This window comes from Ostrinia furnacalis, unplaced genomic scaffold, assembly GCF_004193835.3.
Source record: "Ostrinia furnacalis isolate ACB-3 unplaced genomic scaffold, ASM419383v2 OfSCF6327, whole genome shotgun sequence".
Taxonomy (NCBI): Eukaryota; Metazoa; Arthropoda; class Insecta; order Lepidoptera; family Crambidae; genus Ostrinia; species Ostrinia furnacalis.
In genome coordinates, this window is record NW_021136566.1 from 90,070 (window position 1) to 117,713 (window position 27,644).

Sequence of the window (27,644 nt, forward strand, 5' to 3'; positions counted from 1 at the left end):
AATAGTATGGCCGGTCGTTGTAGAAATGTAGAAATCCATGGGGGACGCTAATTCTATCATAACGACATAAGGTTGAATTGAAATCAGTTGAAACGGTTGATATTTTTAGTTACTGAGAGCTCTGGTAGGATATTAAATCTGATCTTTTGTATGTGTAAAAATAACAGACACAAAAGCATTGCTACTTAGGTACTTTTATTACCAGTGTTTTATTGTTTCCACCCGCATAGTTTTACCACAAAAATATTACATTCTTAACCGTAAGTTTTTTACTTACTTATTTGTTAAATTCTTATGCGGGTCTAAGTAAGTAGTAGCCATTTAGAAATAACAATTTATCTTTAGGAAATTACTTGCCCTACGTAATTTAGTTAAATGCTTAGGGTTAAATGTCACATCTATTTTTTTACGCACGCGCTACCCTCATCTTACCACCTCATAAATCAGTCATGACTTTTATTTTATTAACTTCCAATCGATAAGTAAGGGAGAGTCCGCCAATTTGGACCAGTTTTTTTCAATCCCATTTTACACATAGTTTTCTTTTGTTTTTGCTAATGTCCATGGTATATAATAAAAGATACATTATTCAACTTANACATTGGTCCATTCGGAGCCGGATCGGACACTTCGGCAGCAAAAGCGAGTGGGGAGTTTCATCGGCTTCATAACCGGAAGCAAGGGGAGCGTAGTACAATGCCGGTGACTCGGAGTAGAGGCAGACCCGCGGAGCCGATCGAGGCACAGGAGCGCCCTGAGGAGAGCGCTCCCGCGACCGCGTCACAGTCAGTGGCGGCCCCGAGGCCGTCAGCGCCGGAACCGGTGCGGCATATCGAGCCGCCCGGCTCCCCGTCGGAGGCGCCACCACCACCGCCAGCACCGTCGTCGCAACGGCAGCACGACGACGCAGCAAGAGCGTCGTCGACGAAATCCGACCGTGCGCGAAGGATCGCGCGCGCCAANCACACATATCGATAGAGCTTTAATCGAGTACACATCACTGCACTGATCAAATTCGCCGCTGCGGTAATGTTGCACGTGCTTTTGATGTAAAGGTCGCATGTCCGCAATGCGTAAGTCAAGATTTGAAGCTGTTTGAGATTGAACTTTTAAATTTTTACGACTGTAAAACAACCAGATCGACGTATGATACTACTGTATACGGTTCAAATTATTTATTTATGTAGTCTCGATTCAGAGCATAAACACAGTTTGATTGTTGGATTCCTAAGTTTCAAACTCTAGTTCACTTAGCACAGTAGCGTCTTATTCACTTCTAATAGAGCTGTATTTGCAACACAAATGTTTAATCTAAAGTGCCGTACAATACAAACATACTGTACAGACGACAGTACATTAAGCTTAACACTGTAACGCCTTATGTCTTTGCAATAGGGCCGATTTTGCAACTAGAATGTTTATCTTTGTGTGCATTTCACCTCAAAATAAGCCATTGCCACACAATTACAAATTTGCGTTGAATACATCCCAACTAATATTGTGCACGACGGACGGCCCCGAATAGAAACTTATAGCTGTAAATAATTGTTTCGTTTTTTGTTTCATAGTTGTTTCATAGTTATTTCGTTTTATAAAGTTTGTNGACATTTTAACATTAGTTATTAAAAAAAAATTAGACATAGAGTTACTACTCAAACTAAAATAAAAATTATTTGAAAAACTCTGGCGGTTTTAACATTAGTCAAAAATATCAAAACTGAATATTTCTTCACCTTTTTATCTTTGTTAAAATATCTGTAATCTTTACTTTCAGCAAACATAATAGACAGATACAATATTTACTTTGACTTGTGATTTAATAGCAAACCCTTGTATTTGTTTTAAAACCTCTAAGGCTTTATAAATAAAACTAATGTTATATTTTTGGCGTTACAAATCCAAAGCTTACACAATTTTGTTACTTCATCCAGTATAATTTAAAATAAACAAAATAAAGTACCTACATACATAGAATAAATAAAGTCACGTACAGCCGCAGAAGAGACGCGAGTGTAACTCACAATTTACGTGCTAAGGTGCGCATTAAAATTTATACGTTACTTACTTTGGCGTCGCACGTTTTAAAATCCTCGTTATTTTTACGTATACTCTACGATTTGTATTTATTTATTTATGTAGAAAGTTGGATTACCTCGGCCTGAAGGCGAATGAAAAATAAAGCACACAAGTTTATCTTATAACGCAAGGATAAGCTTAGACAGTCCTTTATTTTAAAGTCCTTAATTTTTATGTTTTAAATTATGCCAACAAACGATATGTGATAAACTTGTTAAAAAACTATGAAATATTGTTTTGCGACTAAAATCAATGTAATAGGTAGATAATTTAATTCTATTCGCAAAACAATAGAATTTTGCAAAGCTAGTATGAAAAAATAGGGCGATATCTGAAAACTTTCCGGAATAGGTATATCGGTGAAAGGTTTCGCGTAAAACTTTTACAAGTAGTTTTCTTTCAGATAAGATTGTATGAAATCGTCTCTGAAGGTTTTTTCATTAAAGTTTTTCAATTTGTATTTTGAAACAGATGCGGACTGAAAGAAGCTTAATTAGTTTTTCAGGTTACACTGATTCTTTTGCCGTTTCTTCTTACTAATACAAAATAACTTTATATATTTTAAATTGTAGAGTGTTTTATTGTATAGCCTCTAAATAATAGGACATATGTAATAAGATTAGATTAGTTAATCGTTAAACGGTTAAAATATACTTTTGTATGACCTATCAATTGTTCTAGCCAATATTCACTGTTCACAAATTTTTACCATTAATACTCTTCGCAAAGTATTTTTAGTAAGTTACTAAAAGATCGACAGTTTGCTTTAAAAATGAGAAATATTGAACATGACCTTCTAACAACTGAATGCAATCTCGAATGCATTTGCATTTTATCATACAATTCACATAAGTGAATGCATAAGCATTCACGAAACTAGAAAGAGCTTACAAAAAGGTTATTACAATGCCATTCACAGTGCACTACAAGTGCAGAGAGCGCTGTTAATTATTCCCGTCCACTTGTTTAGAGCTCCGAGGACAGACGGCCGAGTTTTGTCTTATTTTCATACAAATAAAGGCAGAGGAGAGGCGAGACCCTCTCAGAATTTCGAGCGCAGCTAGGGTTGTCAGATGGTTGCGATTTGGCGATCTTCCCGAATTTTTGTATGACCGACTGTACACAATAAATAATCTGGCATGGCTGGTGGCATGCTTACCTGACCTGTATGTTTAATTTTAATCAATCATAATCATAAGAAAATAATCGTTTCAGCCACAGTGACAGGACGTCCACTGCTGAACATAGCCTAAGCATTTCCAGATTGATCGACTGGTAGCGGCCTGCATTCAGCGCCGTCCTGCTGCCTTTATAATAATATGGTCGTAGTTGTCCCACACTACGCTTTTCGGAACAAGGCCAGAACCATAATAATGTTTAATGTTATTGTTTCATTGTTTCTCCCAACCAAAGTCCCAAAATCGCGACAACTTATTTTTTCTCCCGATAATGGGGTAATTCAATCTGGCAACCCTACCGCAGCATGGAATATTCTATGGCAGCGTAATGAGACTCGTGCGAAAGAATTAAGTGTTTCATCTTGCTGTTTTTGAATAAAAAATAGAGGTGTATAAAACCGATCTCGAGTGTAAATAAAGCAACGTTGCAGCGGTGAAATTAAATGAAAACAATCATTAATGTTTTAGTGTTTCCACTGAAGATTTTTTATTTGTAGATTTTTTAACTCGCTTTATGCGCTCTACATGGATTTTCAATGAAGTACGAACTTACTTAGTTATTTATTAATTTTTTAACAAAGCCACACGTGTACACAATAAATATAATGTTATTTTTATGGTTAACCCACTGACCTACTTATTGGTTGAATGAAACATGAATGGGAAAAAACAAAAAAAGAATAGGAAAAAAAAGCATTTAATAGTTACCTATCGAAGCAAAAATATGAACAAAAACCTACATTATCTTGATAGAATCCAAAAACGACATCACTATGATAGCTTTGACTGTTCGTTTTTCAAAAGTTTTGACAGACATTACATTATCATAATGTGCATACATACATACACTTCTTACTCGTACCTGAAAATAAAATGGCGTCGGCATATTAGCACACCCGCAGCGTGCGCTCGGCTGCATTACATGCACGCTCCAGTTTACGATTATTGGATCGCACTTCTGCGATCTATACCCGGGAAATAAAACTGAAAAGTTTGATTCTGTACGTCATCGAATGTCAGTAAGAAAATGTGTCATGGAAGAAGACACTGAGCTTACGTAAAAATGCAATAGATACGCTTTGTATGCAGTTTTAAAATCATCATCATCATCCGGTCATTTAGTTTCAACTGCAGGAGCCTCTCTAACTTACCAGAGGCAAATGGGGGATTTAGCCTACACTCCCCACCCTGGCCAGATGGATTGGGAGGGCCTCTAAAGTACAAGTATTATTTAAGTTTCGTTAGTTTCAGAAGAATGACGTGCATAGCTGGACGAAAGCCTCCACCAAGAATTTCCATAACGACCGGTCCTGCATCCTTCACCAGATAGTCGGTCCACCTAGTGGGGGCTACCAACTATTTTAGTTTATTAACACTAAATCCCTATAAAGGCCGATTCACACATATCAGTGAAGTCACAAAGTGTCCGCTCAGTTCAGTATCAATGCTACAGTGTTGCGTCAGTGAAATATTTTGAATATTTTAAAATGTCCGAGAGCTGTTTCAATATTCTTGTTCAGAAACTATTGTTTTTCATGCCGCGGCGGCGTCCGTGATCCAACAAAAAATATCGTCGTCAACGAATACGCCCGTGCCTTACATTGCCGGTGTCCGGTCCGTACATTGCCGGTGTCGGCACTGACACTGAGAGCACTGTGTGACTGTGTCGTCACTGACACTGACAAGTGGGGATGCGTTCTTAGAAACTGTATGAAAGAATATTTCGCACTGTGCCGGTACTGAGCCTGAATAATAATTGTGACTTCACTGATATGTGTGAATCGGCCTTTACATTGTATTGTTTAGATCGTTCCAGTCAGTGTCAGGCAAACTTTGTATAAACTTAAGTGCTAAATTGATGCAAAACCAATGCGGGTTTGCGGCTGCCAATCTCAGCATATTCTGTGGTAGAAGCTAAATGCCGGTTTGCATTTACACTGTGCAATGCAATACGATGTAACTCAATTCTAGAGCTATACAGTCATATATGGCGTTTACAAAATTTCACGTTTATGTTATTGAACTAACCATAGTTTAGAATACATAGGAAAATACTCTCAGGTATGGAGATGAAACATATAACAACACTTCATACGTGTCGCCTCTGTGCATATTGTGTGCACTAATTGGGTATTAGATTTCCCAATTAGGCTGGCCAAAGCAAGATCATATTATCTAATAACCACGGATATTAGATAATGGCGTGTGGGGTAATGTAATCAGTTGTGAATGAATACTAGAACCTTACAAGAGATTTTATATTGAAATGCTACTTTACGTTTAATTGTGAAGCTCAGTATTCAAGTTGAAAAATATATCTATGTCATACTGTACTACGTGATGCAATGAATTTTAATAAATTATGAATTATACGTATCTACTATTTAGTGATGTTATTTTGTATGTCATATTTTGTAGATCCGCGATGAGCACCTGTCCATAACTCGTCATGTCTCGTATTTTAAAACAATACGGAACTATTTCCATCTCTCGTTCCCACCGTTGCAACTCCTGTGTAGCCAGAATCTACAGCCTAACCGCCAATAAAAACCCAACCAGTGAAGGTCACGCTTGTCCCGGTTAAACTGTCATTGGACCCGCAACGAAATTAATCAAAAGAACTTGTAAAACAACAATGCAACTTTTTAAAAATGAAACGAAACGATGAGTAATCCGTTTGATTGTTTTATGGATTCAAAAGCGCGATTTTATTCAACAATAAAGCTCATGGAAAGTCGTGCAATACGGAGCTTGCTAATGGACTCCAATCTCACCCATTATTGTTTGTTGGTGGTTGTATACGAAATAAGTTGTCAAAACTTTACCAATTCAATTTTGTATCATACCACGAGTAATGTAAAGATCAAATTCAATATCAACTCTATTCAACAATATTCAGGGTGTGTGTATCAGTCATCCTGATAGTTCAATATGGCTCTTAATTCCTATGCGTAAAGTTTAATTTGAATAGCGTAGTCTATACATACCGTAATCATTGCATAGAATGCAATACCTATGTCGATTGAGCCACATTTGCGGTTAAACAATATCAGTGTGCTTCATAATAGCTGCAAACGATAACATGAAAAACAATTTAAATGACGATACGTAAGAGACAGCGTTATAAGAAAAGTCCCATTTCAGTGGATCTGATACAATCAGATCCTATTTGCGGAAAACTTTTCTATCTACGCCTAAACGAAGTTTTTGCGTGTAACCAATCGTGTGCATTTTGTCACGAAATAGGCGATATTTTCTAGGACACACGTACACGTAGGCTCATCACAACAGCAAATTGAATAAATCCTAACATGAACCTGCGTGTAATGGCCCGGAATGAATGTGTATTCGATGTAGAGCCGCGCCCATAGCAAAATATGTAAGTTCATGCGCGAAACGCTTACAAATTATAATGCTGAACGATTTTGTCATCGCTCTACTTTCACGTTCTGTTTGAGTTTGTTGTTTCATCTCCTTATCGACTAGATCGCTTCATCATCTCAGCCACAGGACGTCCACTTCTGAACATAGGATATAGGCCTCCCCAAATGAAGTTAAAATAAAAGTAATGATTCCCGGATTGGTTGGTTGGCCTTAGGTAGATTAGATAGCTTAGGTACCTATACTCTTATCTCCGAAAAATTTTCTCATGTTTGCACTATATTTGAAGATTCTTTTCTAAGTAACCACTGAATTTATAAATGTGTTCATGTGATAAACTTTAAACCTTTATACGTTAGATTAGTCACAAAGTATTTTACGACTCTCTAAAAAGTTTCTAGCCTAATGCATAAATGTAGTGTATCAATATTTGGTATTTTCGAGCGCTTTGTGTATTCGTACGTTGTATGAATATCATCAGTAGTGAGAGATAGTCGTGGATTATTTTGTATTATGTGCGTGTACAAATCCATTACGAGCTTTGCACGCTTTTGGAACGTGTAAAATGTAATGTACACATATTACGTTTCAGACTGAAAACATTCACCTATAATAAATTATTTGCCTACTTTTTTGCCCGGAAAACATAAATAGTTACCATTATTTCCTTTCATAAAAAGAAACTCGATTGGAAGACTTTATTATAAATATTTTGCCATTCCTGCGACCGTAGCAGTAACATTACCGATACAGTTTATTTTTTTGCAGAGGCATAACTGTAACAAGCTTATTTGATAGTCTTTGTGTATTGTTCATAAAATTCAATATAAACTTGACAATAATATTGAAAACCCAACAGATAGGACATCAGCCAAATCGATTGAGATTTTCTTTTGGGTCTCTCTACTTAGCATATCAACATAATGATGTCCTTGTTCTTCCATCGATCACAGAACAAATGAAGATCTCGCATTTCGATTACCATAATTCCCTTGACATGGTCATTCGTTTTTATGCCAGCCCATGAATGCCCCAGATGGTAATAAGCGAGTCCCCATAAAGAGTAACGTCCGATCGTATCAATGGGGGATAAGGAGGGCTACTCAGAAAGGCTGTGTACGTAGTTTCAGATCTATCTATCACCGTCGCTCATGCTAGTTTCCCGCTTTGCGTGAGAGGGATGACAACATTTAGAACTTTGGATGACGTTTCTCGGAATAGTCCTCAAGTTTCTTTATTGCGGAGACGTGAGCGGCATCGCGCTGTCTGGGTGATGGCTGGAATCCTTTTATTATCTCTTAGGTACGGTCTAATAGACTATGGCACATCAACCTAAACTCTATGACATTCTATGTGGTTCTGATAGCAAAAAAATGCTTTAAATATACAGTTTATTGTACTGTCTACTGTACCAGATGCTTAGTAGGATAGATTTCAATGATATAATTGATACCTAAGAAAATTGTTTAAAAACTTTGCGACATAACCTTCGTAGAAGTCTATGTTTATTAATAAAATTATATGTAATCATGTTTCTTTTTGTCAACGTAGATCTGTACCGTATTGAGTTGTTATAAATATTTAAGATCGACTTTAGGGCACATAAAATGTTAGTACATTTGGTTGCATTCCATTAGGAGAAGTTACTTCAAAAGATAAGTAACAAACACGGCTTTTACGATCAAATAGCGTGTGTCGAGTACCGAAACCGTTTGTCCTTTTTCGGCAAAGTGCTGAATACACAGGCGATTTATCGCTATCCTTCCTGAAATGTTTTGTGGGAGGTATTTACGACCTAGCACATTGTGCGACCTAGTACAATCGCCATAGAACTATACTCTTTTGTTGCAAAATCGACCCTATAATAACTATCCTAGATGTTATAATGTTTAGCTGATGTGCCACTGACCGACAGCTGACCGTATTCTCCTCTGGTTTTTGCTTAGTTTTCCCATGCATTATTTGAATTTAGAAACATACTTACAATACTACAAGCAAAGTCTATATTTATATGATTTTTTTTTTATGGTGACAGGAGGCAAACGAGTAGATGGATCACCTGATGGTAAGTGATTACCGTCGCCCATAGACACCCGCAGACCCAGGGGCGTTACAGGTGCGTTGCCGGCCTTTAAGATGAAGATACGCTCTCGATGTTTGTATAATAACTTTACCAAGTTTTAGTCATAATGATCTGTATATTTGTTTTTATAATAAACAACAGAAGTTCGTGTCGTGGACAAAAGAAACAGATGAAAAACGTTCAACTATTATTTTCACGCTTTCTCATTAACTACAACTAAACTTACAAAATCAGTCTTCTAACTTCGACGGCTCCATCAATCAGCGTTTCCAGCACTCAATGGGATAAATTGAAAAAGAGTTTAGTGCTAAAATAATATGGGGAGATAAGAAAACATTCCCGCGACACCAAGGGACAAAGGGCTCGGGTCGGGTATAAAATTGGACGGGGTCCCTTAGGCTTGATACACCCCCGATAAGGATGAACGGGGAACCCGATGCGGGTACCTTTTAGTGTTCCCCAGCCGTTGAACCTCATGAAATGTCCGACTGAGTTGGAAAGGGCGTTCGTGTTTTTCGAATGGCTGGGCTGAGAGTGCTGAGGTGTCTGTTCATAATCTCCATTTCATTATTATATAAAAGTTTACTATATTTTAACCATTGTAAAACGGAAATGTTAGGCTATTAATTTTTAAGACGATTTGTTACCTATTGATGAATTTCAAATAAAATATTGACATAGGTAATTCGTTCGTTTCGCCAAATGACGTCCACTGCTGGACAAAGGTCTCCCCCAAGGATTTCCACAAAGATCGGTCCTGCGCCGCCTGCATCCAGACTTAAGTAAGTAGTACGACTAGTCGTATTTAGGAAACGACTGAATCATTTTGCTTAAAAATGTTGAGTTGATAAATAGGATTGATAGGGATAGGAGAAAATATACTTTTAAGGAATTGTTAAATACTATTTATACTATTTTAAAGTGAAAGTATGTTTTTACCATAAAAATGTTATGAAAACCAATGTGAATAACATGAATAATCCAGCGTAACAACAAGGATACTGTGCACGACGGACGGCCTCCGAAACATGATAGTTGTAAAATAGTTTTCGTTTTGTTTCAATTTTGTATCGTTTTTTATTTTCGTTTACATAGTTAAANTTTGCTCTAAAATAATGACATGAAATATGGCGGCCGCGGAATGTACTACGGTGCTGTGGAGTCAAAACACGTACTTTATTATATTTAAAACTCATATTTTTAAATAAATATTCTCTAAAAGTGTGATAAGGACGGCATCATCCCAGGTACTGCTGCATGTAAAACGTAATCATCTTCGGTCAAGACACTCGTATAATTAGATATCAAACATCACAGGTAAGTTCGTTTGATTCTTAATTATTTTCAAACCCTTGGGTGAGATAAATATCTTTTAAATGTCAGTTACATATTTCTAGCGTATTTTCATTTTATATTTTTCTACTTGAAAAATCCACCTCATCCTCGTGTGTAGCTTACAGGCTTACAGCAATTTATTTAAACCTTTGTACTGTCAGCAAAGCCCTTACTGCATTTACCTTTATTGTGTTGTGAATGCAGCCGCAGCTCTCAGTAATTGCCGGAAAACGTTAGGCGACATTACAGCGCAGGTTTGTATGCGCTGGATAATATTTAATTTTGACAATGCATTTCTATGCATTATTTTTGCTGTACATTTTGTACGCGCTATTTTTGCTTCGTAAAGAACGTCCCAGTGCAGGTTTTTGACAGTGTTAGGGGCTCTTTAAGTTAAGGAAAGTTCTTGAGTGGCGACCACGAGCCGGAAGACGTAGCATGGGCAGGCCTCCCACTAGGTGGACCGACGATCTGGTGAGGGTCGTGGGAGGTGCCTGGATGCGAGCGACGCAGGACCGGTCTTTATGGAAATCCTTGGGGGAGGCCTTTGTCCAGCAGTGGACGTCTTTCGGCTGAAACAAAGGAACGAAGGGCTCTTTAACAAGGTAATTCAGTTTGTATGATCCAGTAATGCAGGTTTACAGCAATTGTCGTGTGAACACACAAGTGTCTGCTTAAAACTCGAGTTCCGAACGGATACGCCGATTTTTTACGGGACCTGCACGGGATGTTCGTGTCAATGTAAATTACTTAAAACACGTTGACTAATTTAGTAGTCCCCCTTTTTTCCTTTAGGGATCCTGCAAAAAAATGTGGGAAAGAGTCCTAAGAGAACATGTCTTTTTGTCTCGGAAACTTCTACAGTTGAACCATGACACTCTTTCTAACCTTAATCTAAATAACTCAAAGGTGACTGACTGACTGGCATAGTGATCTATCAACGCACAGCCCAAACCACTGGACGGATCGGGCTGAAATTTGGCATGCAGGTAGATGTTATGACGTAGGCATCCGCTAAGAAATGATTTTACGAAACTCCACCACTAAGGGGGTAAAACGGGATCCACGCGTACGAAGTCGCGGGCGGCCGCTAGTAGTTCATAAGCTGATCATTTTGTGGTTGTAATATTCAGATCTTATTAAAGTCTATCTTTCAAAGATAAAGCTTTCATCAAAGTCGTTTTAACGTTATCAATTTGTAAGAAGCTAAAAGAACGTTCTAGCTCTAAGTTCTGAAGCTTCAGTCAATTGGAGACATACTGTGCACGACGGACGGCCCCGAATAGAAACTTATAGCTGTAAATAATTGTTTCGTTTTTTGTTTCATAGTTGTTTCATAGTTATTTCGTTTTATAAAGTTTGTATAGTTTAAATGTCGAATACTTCGTAATACAGTNGATTTTAATGTTAGCAGCCATTGGACTATGGAGGTTTTCATCTCGTCGTTCATAGAATAGGACAAACTAAAAGTTGGTGCAATTCGAGCATCATAATATTTTGCAATACTGTAAATAAACAACTTCTAAAGAATCACTCACGCGCGAAGCCAATATTTAAATAAAATTTCCAGGCGGCTGCTGAATAATAATTGTAGTAATAGTAATAGGCTGCTAAATAACCACGGAATTAATACTCTTTAACTGAAACAGCTCGTTAGAATTAATTGAGTGGACGCACACAAGACGTTAAAGGTTTCCATTGCAATGTCTTTATTTTATTTTATTAATGGACCATAATATTATTAATGTCGCTGAAGTTGACGATACACATGTTGACACCACCAATCAATTGACTTTTAAAAACTGTCAAAACGAGTATGGCACTACAAGCAAGTGACGTCTCTATTTTGTCAACTCAAATAAACTACTTTTTTCAATTACAATGCGACCAAAAATCATAATTTACGGGTAATTTAAAATTAATTAAGTTTTTAAGACTAGAATGACGTGTATTTTTAGAAAAGTTGTGATTTCGAATTATTAGAATAAGAATGGTGTCAAATTGTCCATTGATTGGTAGTGCTAACTTCAAGCTGTCAAAAAGGAACGTCAGAAGCCACGTGAACCAGGATTATGAGAACGATGAGTGGATGGTTGCTACAGACGCTCGGCTGGCGCGGCCGATTGCAATCTAGGGCTTCCTTTTCGGGGTGGTTTAGATTGGTTTGCTTCTGGCTGGATGCATGTGATTTTTAAAATTGGTTGATCGTCCTGTGGTAGCTTTTTGGGAACTTTTTTTTTACTTTACAGGCGGGAACGTCTTGTGTTTGAGTTTCGTAACTTAAGATTTAGTTTCTTTAGCGTTTTTTTGCTTTGTATTTTTTTAATTGAAATATTATTAATTTAAAACTGTTTAATAGAGCTAATTTATAGCACTATTAGGTCTGAGATGTGAAGGAGATACGTGAAATATAAAATTTTCTCCTTGCAGAGCCTGTTATGTAAAATCTGTCAGTTAAACTACAGATATTATTTTACAGGAAAATATAAAATGAAAATACGAGCTTACGAACTCCAATAGATTGAATCTTCTACTTTCTCATTTGATGGACATTACATTACTATTGTTATAAATAAAATGCCCACAAGGCAATAACTGTTACTTTACAAAAACCCTGAATGGGAGTCGGTTGCCTTTACTTGTTATTACAGTGATGCTTGCAAACCATTTTCTGATTCGACAAAACGACTACCACAGACGAATGTATGTATTAGACACCGAGCGATAAAAGTCTACTAAAGTCCGGTCGCCAAGCACGTAGAATTTCGTCCAATGACCCCTAGTTACCCATCCTTATCGCTCGCGCCTAATTATATTGCTGTTGCGCTCGCACACTCACTGCGTAGCACATTCGCGACAGCAATAAAATTACGCGCGAGCGATAAGGATGGGTAGCTTGGGGTCATTGGACGAAATTCTACTTGCACGGCGACCGAACTTTAGATCACTCACGTAGGTAGGTAAAAATGCACTTAGTTCATCGAAAAAATCGTTTAAAAATTGACGACCTCGTAAAGTTAGCAGGTAGCAAGAAGATGCTGAATGCAGGCCGCTACCAACCGGTCATTCTGCAGTTAAAATCTAATTTTTCTATTTTTTTATTTGTTTGTGTTATCTAATAGATTTTAATGATCTAATCATTTTTACCCGACTGCGCCAGAAGGAGGGTTACGTTTTTGTAAGATATGTTTGCAAGTACACTCGCTAAGCTTGCTTTGTTTTTATCATCTTCGAACAAGACAGCTTTAATAAAACTTAATAACAGTCCACAAAAACATTAAATTTTAATTATTTCAAAATTGTTTTTGGTGGCCTTTACGTTACCAGTTTGTCTATGCCCGCGCATTATACTTTTCCCCATAGCATTGCGATAGTCAGATAATCCGGTATTCTGTTTAATTCATTGGAAAATTGAATCGGGTACGGGCTAGTTTTTTTCTACTTATGGCAATGCTATTAGTCGAGTAATTGGGGAATATATTGCATAAATATCGGTTTTTCTAAAATTCGAGAGTGGTTTTATAAACTTTACTAAGAAAAAACTTAAACGAGAATTTATAATTACTAGCTGATGCGGCGAACTTCATAAGCCTATGTTCATCAGAAATATTGGATTCTAATGGTGCAAGAATATTTCAAATTGGTCCAGTGATTTCGGACTCTATTCAATACAAACAATCAAAACATTCCTCTTTATAATATTAGTGTAGATGAGTTTTTTATAAACAATATCATAACAAGACGTGGTCTATATTTAGGAGACTTGAAGATTGATGAATAAAAAACCACAAAGTATAATTACAATAATATTTGTGTCTTTCACATTACTTTTAGTTGTTATATTGGTAAAGGCTACTCTATGCGTGTATAAGTGTGTATACCCTTAGGACACTTATGCCCGTTTTCACCATCAATCCCAATTTTTTAAGTGACCCCCATGAAAACAAAAATACTGATAAGTGTTACCATAGGGGTCACTTAAAAATTAGGGATTGATGGTGAAAACAGGCATTATACACGCATAGCGTTCATTTTATTTGGCTGAAACGAACGCTACAGACATGTCTTGAAAAGGGCCTATTTAATTTGTTATAATAATTATGTATATGTATTAAGTAATTTAATAACTAGCCTCTTTATATTGACATTGAATGGAATATGCCATGAAAAAGAGAAGTAAGAACCATTTTCCAATAAGTAAAGCAGTAGGTATTTGCCCGACACTTTGACACGGAGCTAAATGAATAAGACTAATTGAAAAGCTACTCAACGCGGAGTGGAAAAATGAACATTCTGACTAATTACCTATTAATTAATTCAAGAGGCTATTTTTACTTATCTAAATATAGGTAAAGAATAGCAGTAAGCTATGTCTCAACGGTGTAAAATAGTACTTTAGTCAAAGAAACTGGTGGAATACTGAAAAATAGGGTTTTAATTGATTGATTAGAATATTTTTTAAGATTTATTAAATTCGGTCGTTTCTACCAAACGATATCCATAGCTCGACAAAACCCTCTCCCAGAGATTTCGACTAATTTTAAATAAAAATGTTTTTATATTAGATAGGTAGGTACCTCCTACTAGCTTACAGAATAAAAGATTCTTGAAATTCAGCATAAATCTTCTGTCAGTTGTCTAACAAACCAAAAGTCTTATGTTTGAGATCTATCTGAAGCAATTATTTTCAGGTCATAAATCCATAAGGCACCTATCACATTATACGTAAATAAACCTTAAAAATGCAATTTTCTCAACAACGATCCTAATACTTCTCTCCCTGCACTGTGACCTAGGTATATCAAGTTAATTAACTCGAAGATCTAGTGGGAAAGTCTGTGGATGACAACTTTAATTTCTTGAGTGGTAATTAGTGACTTGCGGGACTGAGGCCTTTCTACAACCAGCGTGCGTGTTTCTGATCTCGCTTCATTTTAATTAGAATGCTTAGGTTAAATTAGCCTTTTAAGCCTATTTTGTGATGTTACTGTCTCTAGAGAGACTTTGTGAATTGTTGACAGTAAAGGGGTCTTATTAAAAATTTACGAGTAAGTGGCAAAAGGGACTGAGTTAAACTAGATTATTTGATGATGCGGTTTAACTTGTGACTCGCGTGCAAATTAAATACACAGTCCTAACTAGTTCTCAGTTTTATATGACTGGTCTAAATATTGCAATTTGAGGTCATGCACACTTATCAGCCCAGAAAGTATCGCCTTTCGCTGCGAGGCGAGGAGTTTACATTACTGTGCGGATAAGTGTGCGTTGCAGTACGGAGTTACATACAAATAATTCTGACCGCCTCGAGTTGATAAATCTTTAAATAATCTAAATAAATCTTTGGACAATAAATCTTTGGACAATTTCACACAGCGCCAGCTAGCCCCAAAGTAAGCAACTTAATGCTTGTGTTATGGGTGCTAGCTTAACGGATATACTACTTATATACTTTTTTTTAAATACATAAATATTATACATAGTCACACCCAGACCCGTCACAGAAATTAAAATTCATCATTTCAATTTCTGCCCGGCCGGGAATCGAACCCGGGACCTCTCGGCATAGTAGTCCGTTCTGAACCACTACACCAAACGGCCGACAAGATACGGTAACGATCTGTTTCCGGGTTTGTTAAGTGTGCTTCGTCCTTTAACCAGTAAAAAGCCTCAACCTATTGAATCGAATGTAAAGTTTCGTTGTATAATATAATTATCAGTAGTACCTAGCTCTTCTATAACCCGAGTGCCTTATAGACGTTTTAACTGACTATCAAAATGATATCCCTATAATGTGGTTGGCAATATTTAAATAACTTATGTAAATACTAGCTTTCCGCCCGCGGCTTCGCCCGCGTGGAATTTTGTCTGTCACAGAAAAACTTTATCGCGCGCGTCCCTGTTTCAAAAACCGGGATAAAAACTATCCTATGTTCTTTCCCGGGACTCAAACTATCTCTATGCCAAATTTCATCAAAATCGGTTGCGAGGTTTAAGCGGGAAAGCGTAACAGACAGACAGACAGACAGAGTTACTTTCGCATTTATAATATTTGTGCACGACGGACGGCCCCGAATAGAAACTTAAATAGTTGTAAATAGTTTTCGTTTTGTTTCAATTTGTATCGTGTTTTATTTCGTTTATATAGTTTGACAGTAAATAGTTTAACTTCGTAATACAGTCCACTTTCTCTTAGTTGGTTCTCAATTAGTAATGTGTCGAGTCCTTAATTACTGANGCGATATTTTGTTAGCTTAAAAAAGAAACGTAAAGAATCGTATGTGTTAATTACTATAGTTTTGAATAGCTAGTAACAAAATATAAGGTAATTTTCAACACCAAAAGGAAAACTGTAATTACTACTTACCTAATAGTATGCGCTCGCTAGCGGTGAACCAAACCGCTTCTCCCCTGTAGACGATCGCACAGGACATTACGATAGTATACGTTGCGATCGTGGATTACATACGATTGAATACGTGTGAAAAATCTTTTATTTTAAATGATATTGCAATTTTTGTTCGCGGGTTCGATAATACGTATTTTAGTAATTATAAAATGCTTATAAAGTCAAAATTGATATTTTGTGGCTTACGATTATTTACTTAGGAGGCATCGATATGTAGTTAAGTCTGAGTTTATAATATAATATTCCAGAAAACAAAGTCTTACTGTTACATAAGAATCAATTTTAAATAAAATACATATTTAAAACAAAACACTACACAGCAAAAACAAGTAAACAAAAGAAACAAATACTTTTTACTATAATTTACTTCAAATTATGATGTTCTGATACGTAATTCACATGCGTAACTTTAATGCTTCCTACTGCAACTAGACAACTTTGAAGATACGACTTTGTTCTTGGGACCCGTCGATAAGGATGTTCAAAAAACCTATAGATGCTTATGATATTGTAAACGAAATGAATGAAGTGCTTAACTTTTTTTGTCTAAATGCAATCGTCCGAAAACATAACGATTTAAAATGGAAATTTTCTGTAACAAAATGGACTGCCAGCCTTCTTATATCGACTGTTTTAAATTTATCTTGTGTGTATGGAAAAATTGAAGTGCACCAGATTACAATGGAAAATTTCTTTGCGGATTTTTATCAGCTTCTCTTTCTGATTGGATACTTCCGTTATATTATGGACCTTATCAGGGTGTATACGAAAGGCGAAAATAGCGTAAGATATTACAAAATCTACAACTGTGTCGACGATATCCTTGGCAAAAGTTTTTACAGTGACATCAGAAGCAGAGTCATCAAATTTTTCATCATGGTTGGCATTATCATGCTGTTTGTGCATATTAATGATTTGGTTACCAAGATTATTTATATGAATGTCACTAACAGAGTCCTAGTAGCAGTTTTAAACATAATAGACATACTTAACTCATTATGCCTTGTGATCAACATGGTGGATCATACTTTCAATATATTTCAAGTGCGATACAGACTGAAAGCTATGGGAGTCATACTAAAGGAATATTACTTTTCCAAAAACTCTTTGCCCGGAGTCTACGAAGAAACAATATTTCGAAAGAATAAACATACAAAAAGTAGTTATAACAAAAAGTTGAACTCTTTGAAAATATTAGAAAAATGTCACTATCATGACATTTTGCAGTTCAAAAAGTGCTACTTGTTGTTATTGGAGCAAGTTGAATATATCAATAAATCGTATGGATTAAAGGTAATTAAAACCTGTATCTTATGAACTAGAACAAAAATAACGTTAAATGCGGCCACCTGACTGATCAGGCAGGCCCACCACATTGGTGACTGAGTTTGTTGCGGCGCTTCTTCTCAGCACTTGCCAAATGTTGGTCTCGAAGCGCTGGTAGGTAGGGTAAAAAGATTATGAGACATTATTTTGTAGAAATGCATATAATATGTGCATTAAACTATTTAATAATCTTCCTGACTATATCAAGCTGCTACATGGTAGGGAATTCAAAATAGGGTTGACAAATTGGTTACATACAAATTGTTTTTATTCACTTAAGGAATATTATGACTGGAGGAATTATTCTGACTAAGCAAATTAGGTAGATGTTATTTAAATTTTAAATGATAATAAATTGACTTGTGTAAAACATTTGCATGCTGGTTCATATCTGGCGAATGTGTCCTGCTCCATTTCATTATGTAACATCTAATGTACCACATTCTGCAAATAAATAATTTGAATTTGAGGCTCCAAGAGCAAAATGTTTGACGATTTGTAAGTACCTACTATTTAAATAGTATAATTTAGGGATTTTATGGATATGTAGTTTCGGTTATGGATACGGTTACGGATATATAGGAATAATATTATACCGGTTTCGGTTACAGTTACGGATTTTTTTTTATTTCGGATATCCGAAAGTTTCGGTTACGGTTATATATATCTGTGCTTTAAATTGCAATTTGCAATAGTTAATTCATGGCCGCACACTTTACATAGAATAAAAAGTAATAAAATAATAAAAAATTATACTAGATGGCATTATAAAGGTAAGTCAGGCAGTTATGCCTTTACATAATTATGTACAAATGCTATATGTGCACGACGGACGGCCTCCGAATCGTACCGAATAGAAATTTAAATAGTTGTAAATAGTTTTCGTTTTGTTTCAATTTTGTATCGTTNGATCTTGAACTTGCTGTGAAAGGTCTTGGTTTTCCTTGAGGACCTGCACGTTACTGTGAGCTTGAATAGCTTTTTGCTTCAGCGACTGGTACTGCACGGCCATTTGGGATGTTCCATGGCTCACCCTTCTGCACAGGTTACTAATCCTCAGTTTCTGGTCAGTGTTGAGTTTTCCTTCCGATGAGATAATGCACACCTCATTCAGACACTGCTCGATGCTCTTCATCCAGTTCTGGAGTTCTGAAGTGGCCACCACTTCGAGTGGTTCCATGACGTGCTCGGCGGGGGCGGCAGGCGGCGCGTGCCGCGTGGGCGTGGGCGGAGGGCTGCGCTGCGTGAGCGCGCTCCGGTTGAAGGGACTTCCTTCCATATTACTATGTCGAATCACTTAACATTATAAGTTCGGTGTCTAATTAGAAACGAACGACACAGTAGAACACTTCCGAGTTCCGAGATTGTAGGTCGCGATATTGCTAATGAATAATTAAATTAAATATTTTCATAGCGCTGACACGTCCGACCAAGTTGACGGCTGGCGAATATCTATATATAATAAAACAGGGTGGCCCAGAAGAAAATTCACTTTTGAAAATTCAAGGAAACGACAACTGTAAATTTTTGTAGAACTTTAACTATTGCAATTTAAAGGAAATTTAGTGCAATTTATTTTAAAATTTACTTTCTTTTATAAATTTTATCGTACATGTGATTCCCTTGACGTTTACAACACTCGGTCAACATACATAAAAAATTTGGAAAGCTTTCGTTAGAGTTACCTCGAAATGGATTCAGGATGGATGAATGCTGCAGAGTTTTTGGATTATTAGAGTATACTCTGCTCATTGGACCTCGCGTCTACGTATTGCCATCTGGCGGATTTTTCAATCGCGAAAACCCTCATTGAATGGTATGCGATCGTCGAATACCGACGTACCAACGAAATTTCTGCATATTTTTGAAACCAAAATCTTTTTTTTTTTTTAATTATTTATTAGTATGTTGCCGTATAACTGTTTCAGCTGCTTTGCATATTTTAAAGACGTCATTAGACTACCTTAATCTTTCGCTATGATAAATGTATCATAGCGAAAGAATAAGGTATGCGTAGAGTTGGTTTCATTGGCCAAAAGAGCTCTCCAACACAGACATCACATTTTATGTTTTTCATCAACGTATGTATGACATTTCCTGCGATGTGATGAAACCTGTATGCTAAAATCAGTCATAATAATATTTTCTAAGTCAAAAAAAGCATCTCCGTCATCTTTGTCATCAACTGTTTCACAACAGGCTTTTTCAACAGATGGTGATGTTAAATTTATTCTTTCTACCGCAGATTTACAATTGAGAATTGACAGGTGTTCAAGGGCTGTGCAATTCCCGTTGTCAATGTCTTTGAGCTCTATATAAGCAACTTTTTATATGCCGCCTTAAACTGTCTCGCTGTGGGATTATTGTTAGCACCACCGTGAGATCGTATGTTGGCGAAAAGCAATTCAAGATGATCTTGACTACATTTGTAAAATGGGAAGAATATTAATTCTCCCGTTTCAATAAGATTAATACAAAAATGTCTTACAGCTTTAGCACAACTAATGAACCCCAAAAATCCAACTTTCCTTGGACTTTTGGTTAAAGGCAGACCATTGTCAGATATTAAATTAGAAATATATAAATTTAACAGCTTTATCTAAATACGTTAATATTTCAGTAGCATTATTGCTATTTATCGGTTTTTTATAGCTAAATTGTTTCATACTTCTAGAATTAAAAAAGGTCAAAAAGATTGTTTACAGTTTTCAAGAAAAATGCAGTTGGTGAGCTCTTTTGAAAATCTTATATATTTAAGTCGTTTCGACAAAAATCTATCGCATCAGCTACACTTATAAGCTAAACAGCTGCGTAGCCAATTTAACTTTCATTTTTTGGTTGTGAAACCTTATATGTCGGTGTCTTAATTTATTGGCTAAGTGAAACTGTTCTTTTTAATATGGCATAATTTGTTTTTTGGCGTTTCAGCTCGTAATGACAACTTCGCTAAAAGACATCTTCTCATATTGTCTATTTCTCACAATGACAAATTCGCATTTGGTCAACTTCGCATAATGAATGAAATGTCGATGTACCTATAACTTTACTGCATATCTGAATTGTACAATTGTTTATTATCCTAAATAAAATAAAATAACATTTATAAACGTAAATAAAAAAATATACTTTATGTCGATAATTAAAACTTTATTTTAGGTTTACAATAAAATTACATAATACTAATACACAGAATAATAATAAACATTTTAATTACTTTTACAAGTGGATTAATATTTTAAGTCATTATTTTCAGTATCCGAGTCAGCGTCAAATACATCGAAGCGGTAGCCAAAATGATCTGATATATTCAAAGTAAGCATATTGTTTGAGGCACCCAATGTAGTCAATATAATATGTTGTTAGCAACACTATTGATTAATAGGAACCACGTTCGAAGCTTGCTTAGCTTTGATAAGGCTCAGGTTTTCAGGCTCATAATGGCCTCTAATACGTCATTTCCTTATCGTCGTCATCGCGATCAAGCGCGGCGATAATTTTTAGATTATATTTTTCGTATTTTGCAAAGTGTGAATATATCCGCTCCTCTTTAACGTGAAGAGCTTCTTTGGTCATCGAGCTAGTTGACTCTGTGAAGGATTTGTCAATTTTAGTTATTGAAGCCTTGATTGACCCTCTTTGCTTCCTAAGGACAGTTACACCATCATTACCTTGTTTTGGGTTTTCCATTGTTTTTACTATAATTTGACACCTTAAAATCCAATTACCCATCCACCTTAAATTACAATTTGCAACGTAAAAACGCTGCACGAAAAACACTTGGACGGACAACACAAAATGGCGGATTGACGTCGTGGGGATGATGATTGTAAAGGGTGTCTCAGAATGTTTTTCGTTTTTAGATGTTAAATAAAAAACAACAATATCAATTAAAATTAGTTTATTTATTTTTAAATTAAAGAGTAGTTTTTGAAGTTTATTTATGAAAAACAACCGTTTGCAAATGCGCACCATTCAGTTGTTCACACTCATTTAACCTGGAGCTTAAATTTTCAATCACTTGCTGAAGCATCGCTCTTGGAATATAGAGTTGATTTCTTCAGTGATTCTTTGCTTTAAAACATTCAGGTTGGTTGGGTGGCAATGGATTGTAAACTTTACTTTTTAGGTAGCCCCATAGAACAAAATCAGCAGGCGTTAAATCAAGGCTTCTCGGTGGCCAGTTGATGTCTCCTCGGCGACTTATCGCTCTTCTAGGGAATAAATCGTGAAGAGCTTCTAATGAGTCATTTGTGACATGAGAAGTGGCTCCATCTTGCTGGAAAAAGGTGTTGCGGTTGTAGCCAGTATGGTTTTGCATTTTTGTAGCCAAAAAAGTCCGGATCATATGGCAATATCGATCAGAATTAACGGTCTGAGTTTGACCTCGGTCATCTTAAAAAAAATAAGGACTGATAATTCCTTGACTTGATATGGCAGCCTAAACAACAACTTTTGGCGAGTGCAAGGGCTTCTGATGCAGTTCTAGCGGATTCTCGGAAGCCCAGTATCTGCAATTTTGTTATACACGTTTTTTTTATACACGTGACCGTTGTGATGTGAAAATTCGATTCGTCGGAGAACCAGATGTTATTGAAACTTCTAAAACGATTTTTAATTGTCCTGCAGAATTCGACTCGATTATCAGGATCATCCAGGCTTCATTTCTTGAACCGGTGCGGCATATCGAGCCGCCCGGCTCCCCGTCGGAGGCGCCACCACCACCACCACCTTCGTCGCAACTGCAGCACGACGACGCAGTCAGAGCGTCGTCAACGAAATCGGACCGTGCACGAAGGATCGCGCGCGCCAAACAGAAGATAGCTAGACTCAAGCTGGAGCTGGAAGAGGCCAGGCTTGCCGTCCTGGAGGAGGACAGCCAGGACGGCGAGTCGGTCGCATCGGGTGAATCGCTGGGCCAGGCGCGAGTGGCCGAGTGGCTGAATACAGTGCCGCCGCCGCCGCCCGCCGCGTCGCTCAGTGCACCGCAACCGTCTACAGGCGTAGCACCGCCGCCCGGCGTGCCACGTGCACCGCCGCCCGGCGTGTCACACGCACCACCGCCGCCACCCGGCGCGCCACACGCGCTGCCGACCGGCGTATCGATCGCACAGCCGCACAGCGTACCACAGTTGAAGCAATCGTCGTCATCGAAGCCGCCGCCAGCAGCAACGGGGTATCATCGGTCCGAGGGACAATTCGACCTTAACGAGCTGGCGGCCACCATCGCGCAGGCCGCGCGCCCACATGGGGCCACGCCGCGATTCATCGGAGAACTGATGCCCTTCGGGGGCTCACATCTCGACTGGCTCGCCTTCAGAGCGGGCTATCAAGAAACAGAGAGATACTTCACAGAAATCGAGAATACAGCCCGCCTGCGACGGGCTTTGAAAGGAAAAGCCAAGGAAGCGGTTAGCAGTTCACTCATAGTAAACACTAACCCGGCGGAAATAATCGGCGAACTTGAGACGAGATTCGGCAGACCGGAGACGCGATTGCGCTCGCCGAGATCGAACGTCTTCGCAACGTACAGAAACCTACAGATGCGCCGCGGGACATAATACAGTTCGCGAGTCGAATAAAAAACAGCGTCGCCACACTCCGCGCACTCCAGCAGCCGCAGTACATGTATAACCCGGAAGTGGTCAAGCAAGTGACAGAGAAGCTGACGCCGTCGCTGCGGTACCGGTGGTTCGACTTCAGCCGTGACCAGCCGCCGGAGGAGCCGGACCTCGTGCGATCTGGTATGTTGAAGAAGGATCTGTTAATTCCCTCTGATTTAAGAGAATTCCGGGGCACCATGGAAGTTCATCAGGTGATATGGACCAATAAAACTCCCGAAGTCCTCGCCATGAGACGTCTTAGCTGTCATTTAGAAAAATGTTCGGAAGAACCAATTCATTGTCAACATATCGGTTTTTATAATATCAAAAGTTTAAATGTGCACAGCACTGGTACATCTAAAACCGCGAAATCAAACAATACTAAAAGAAAATTACTTCGATAAACCTTCTACTTCGAACCCAAATTATGGGCTAGCTGCAATTGAAGTTCAGAGCATTCAATCGGATATTCATATTCCATCTGATGATAGCTTTTGGATTAATGTGCCTTCAGTAAATAAAACCTTAATTTCCGATTATACGTATGTGTAAAGTAGTAACGTCTGCTCTCTATGGCGGGGAAGACTCGGATTCTACTGATGATTATAATAATATTTTTTAATTTATTGTTTGTCCATTTGCAAATCATATTCATTTATTTTTATAAGTTTATACGTTTTTGAGAAACTTTATCGCTGTTAGATTCATAATATAGCGTCATTGTTGCCGCATGAAAAGGTGTTATACTTTTATGCATACAATATCGTCTACAATATTGACTTGTGTGTGTTAGATATTGTAGGCACGTTAGATGATTTGATTATATTAATTTGATAGTTTTTAGATAATTACGTTGATTGGTTAAAGTTGATTGATATTCCTAAAGAGAGATATTGTTTTGTTTTTTTTATTACTACTTATAAGATTAATGATGATTCTAAAGAACCAAAATGAAACCAAAAGACTGTGGTAAGTTTAATTCAAACGATTATTCTATACAAAACCAAAATTTTAAAGTCACAATATATTTTTATATCTAAACATGTGACAGTGATGACTATTTGTGAAATATGTTTACAATGTGTTATTGTGATATTTAGCTTTTTTCGATAATGTCGAACCTTTAGGAAAAGTCAAACGCTGGTTTTTTTCTTCCAAGCAAAAAGTTGACGTGAATATACCACACCTCTTTCAAAATTATAATAAAGGAATGGGAGGTGTGGACCAAATGGACCAGTCGATAAGCCTTTACCGTTTTTGCATCAGAGGGAAGAAATGGTGGTGGGTAATATTTACTTATCTAGTAGGTAGATATGGCGGTCTCAAATGCATGGCGCTTACATGTACTTACCGCTAAAATTAAAAACAGATCGTATTTACCCAATTATAAAAACAGAAGCCTGCTTTGCGTCGGCGAATTTTAGAAGAAATTCACGAAGGACATTTAGGCATGAATAAAATGAAATCTCTCTTACGCAGTTATGTGTACTAGTCATCAAGTCAAGTTAGATATCGACATTGAGGAGTTCTGTCGTTACTTGTTAATTTGAAAATCATCCAACTGACGCGTCCACATCCCAAGAAGCTGTTGAAGCTGTTGTTGAGATTGAAAATTACGAAGCAATTGAATTTCTCAATATCGATCAATTTCCAGTTACATTAGCAGAACATTTAATGGAAACTAGTGTCCGACCGAAATTTCGGTTTCGGTTTCGGCCAGTTTCGGCCAAAAAATAAAGTTTCGGCCCGAGTTTCGGTATCGGCCAAAAACGGCCGAACCTTTCGACCGCGCCGAAACTTACAACATCATACCTTCGGGTCGCGCTCGGCTAACGTCGGGCGCGCTCGGCACGGCTGGCAATATGGCGTCGCTCGTCTGACTCCGCCGGCAACAACCTAAATCAGTGCGCTTTGCTCGTGTAGACGTGTCAATACGTGTTGTGTTTGTTCCGCGAATAATGGTAAGTAGTTTGATCAAGTATTTTAGTTTGTTTTTGTTGTAAATTCGTCATGTCATAGTTAATATTTAACGCTTTATTTTAATAGTTTGCTAACCTATTGACGAATATATTTAATTTTAAATGAGGGGTGCCAAACCATAACGTTTTAAGTGCCACACGTACTGAAATACGTTTTATTGCAGTAAAACGTTGTATGTGCCGGCGTTTACTTGCAGTTATGAGTTGACGGGTATCTAACGCCATCTAGCTTAAAATTTGTAAAATAGCATGCCATAACGTTTTATAGATGACCCACGCTGAACTGTCCCGCCAAACTCAATGACAGGGGGGCGCTACCATCCTTCAACTATATGGTTTCCAACATGGCAAAAATCTGAACCAGCGATCCGGTATTGACGGTGGCGCCCCACTGTCAATGTCATCGACAGGACAGTCCAGTATTTTGGAACTATAAGTGCCAAATAAGCTGCATAAGTCAGTTCATTCAAAATGTCNGGGCGCGCCGAGGGCAACCATCCGACAACGGCACCAACCTGCGTGGTGCCGACGTCGAGCTCCAGCGGGCCGCCCTCCAGGCGAGCCGGCAGGAGGCCGCCAACCTCCATACCGCCGATGGCGCNTATTAGAAACAGCCTGTGATTAAATTTAACAAAATTACAAACTAAACATGTATTGTCAAAAGTTACTTGAAAACAATGAAAAAATACTTTTCAAAATAAAACACACATGTTTGTTGTCACGGCAAAAACCACATGGTCGATATTAATTGAATTTAGTTGTGTATCGCTTAGTGTTGCAATTACAGACATTCAATAAATACTTTACGAAATATGAGGGTGGTACAATTTACCCGGCGGTACAATATACCGAACTCTCCCCTACTTATTATTATGGTCCTGAAGTGGTGGCAAGGAAACTAGGTAATTTTGGGGCGTTTATTTCCCTGAAAAAGGCCTACCTACTCAACATTAAAAAAAATACTTTTATTTGTCTGGATCATAATCTGGATTAAGTACCAATTAAAAGTCGTTAAAGACTCTTAAGGAGCCAAGTCTTCTAATATGTAATTTTTGCCCTCTTACGTACACACGGCCACACAGTTAACTATCCGTTTTTCCTCTCGCTCTCATCAAATGGTGATTCTTTGCGATAGAACGAGATGACAATGACCGGTAATGGGTAGTTATATAACACTGTTGCCGATAGTACCTACGCTTCGTGAAAAACATTTGGCAAGTGCTAAGAAGACGCACGCACGCATACTTAATAAAGATTTTCACTTGTTCCAGGCTACATCGTCCTCTCATCGTTCTCCCTGCTCAGTGCTTTCGGTCTGCTGCTCCTCATCACGGTCCAGCCGAGTCCAGGAACTGCCCTCAATGACATCACCTCAGGAGCGGTTTGCGCAGTCAGCATACTGTGCCTTGGCCTGGCGTCTATAGGAGTAGTAGCCTCGTACTGCTGTGCTAGGGACCCGCCGGATAATAGGGTGGGGACCACTAGATGGTATTAGGAGATAACGGGACTACCCACTTCTCGTTAAAATTCCCACTGTTGCAACTCCTGTGTAGCCAGGATCTACAGCTTGAGCGCCAATAACCCAACCAGTGAAGGTCAAGTTTGTCTCTGGGAAAAGTTAAACTGTCATTGGACCCGCAACGAAATTCAGAAGAACATAGGAGTTCGAAGTTGTTTGTTTTGTATTAGGGGTTAGAAGAAGGAAGGTTCCACAATAAAACATTTTAACTTAGTCTGTCGCCATAACAACAATGTTAACAGCATTGTTGTGTTCCGGCAGTGGAGGTAATAAGTCCTCTGTGAGGATTCCGGGTGAAGCTCGCATCCACGATCTGGTGAAGGTCGTAGGAAGCGCCTGGATGGATGCGGGCAGCGCTGCGGTCGTTGTGGACATTCGTGAGGGAAGCCTTTGTCCAGCAGTGAAAGAAAGAAAGAAAGAAAAAGTGGACGGTTCGGTTGACACTTAACACATAATCGGGAAGCCAACACATTGTGCAACTATGTACCTGCAACATTGTAGTTATAGTTCCAAAATACTGAACTGTCCTATCGATGACATTGACAGCGGGGCGCCACCGTCAATACCGAATCGCTGGTTCCGATTTTTGCCATGTTGGAAACCATAAAGTTGAACGATGGTAGCGCCCCCCTGTCATTGAGTTTGGCGGGACAGTTCAGTGTGGGTCATCATGTGCCCTCGAACATTGACGCGCGTCATCTTGACGCACTAAATATTTCGAATGTGTGGTTAGAAACCAAAGGGACTGTTGTTTATTAATT

General features: G+C 38.0%; 2 protein-coding genes across 3 annotated transcripts in view; both read left to right on the forward strand.

The window, feature by feature from the left end:
- Positions 1 to 27,328, forward strand: part of spdo (sanpodo) — a 34,165-nt gene extending 6,837 nt beyond the window's left edge. The window contains exon 4 of the mRNA XM_028317596.1: positions 26,636 to 27,328. Coding sequence (XP_028173397.1) covers positions 26,636 to 26,859 — 224 coding nt within the window. The 3' untranslated portion in view covers positions 26,860 to 27,328. The remainder of the gene's footprint in view (positions 1 to 26,635) is intronic.
- On the forward strand, positions 605 to 23,763 carry LOC114362281 (translation initiation factor IF-2-like). Of its 2 annotated transcripts, none has more exons than XM_028317598.1 (2): positions 605 to 947; positions 22,581 to 23,763. In XM_028317598.1, exons 1-2 carry the CDS (start codon positions 697 to 699, stop codon positions 23,341 to 23,343), a joined length of 1,014 nt encoding a protein of 337 aa, XP_028173399.1. In that variant the 5' UTR covers positions 605 to 696; the 3' UTR covers positions 23,344 to 23,763. The 2 variants fall into 2 exon arrangements, with proteins under 2 accessions (XP_028173399.1, XP_028173398.1); XM_028317597.1 differs by having other exon boundaries at positions 605 to 962; positions 22,596 to 23,761.
- Positions 27,329 to 27,644: the final 316 nt, after the last annotated feature.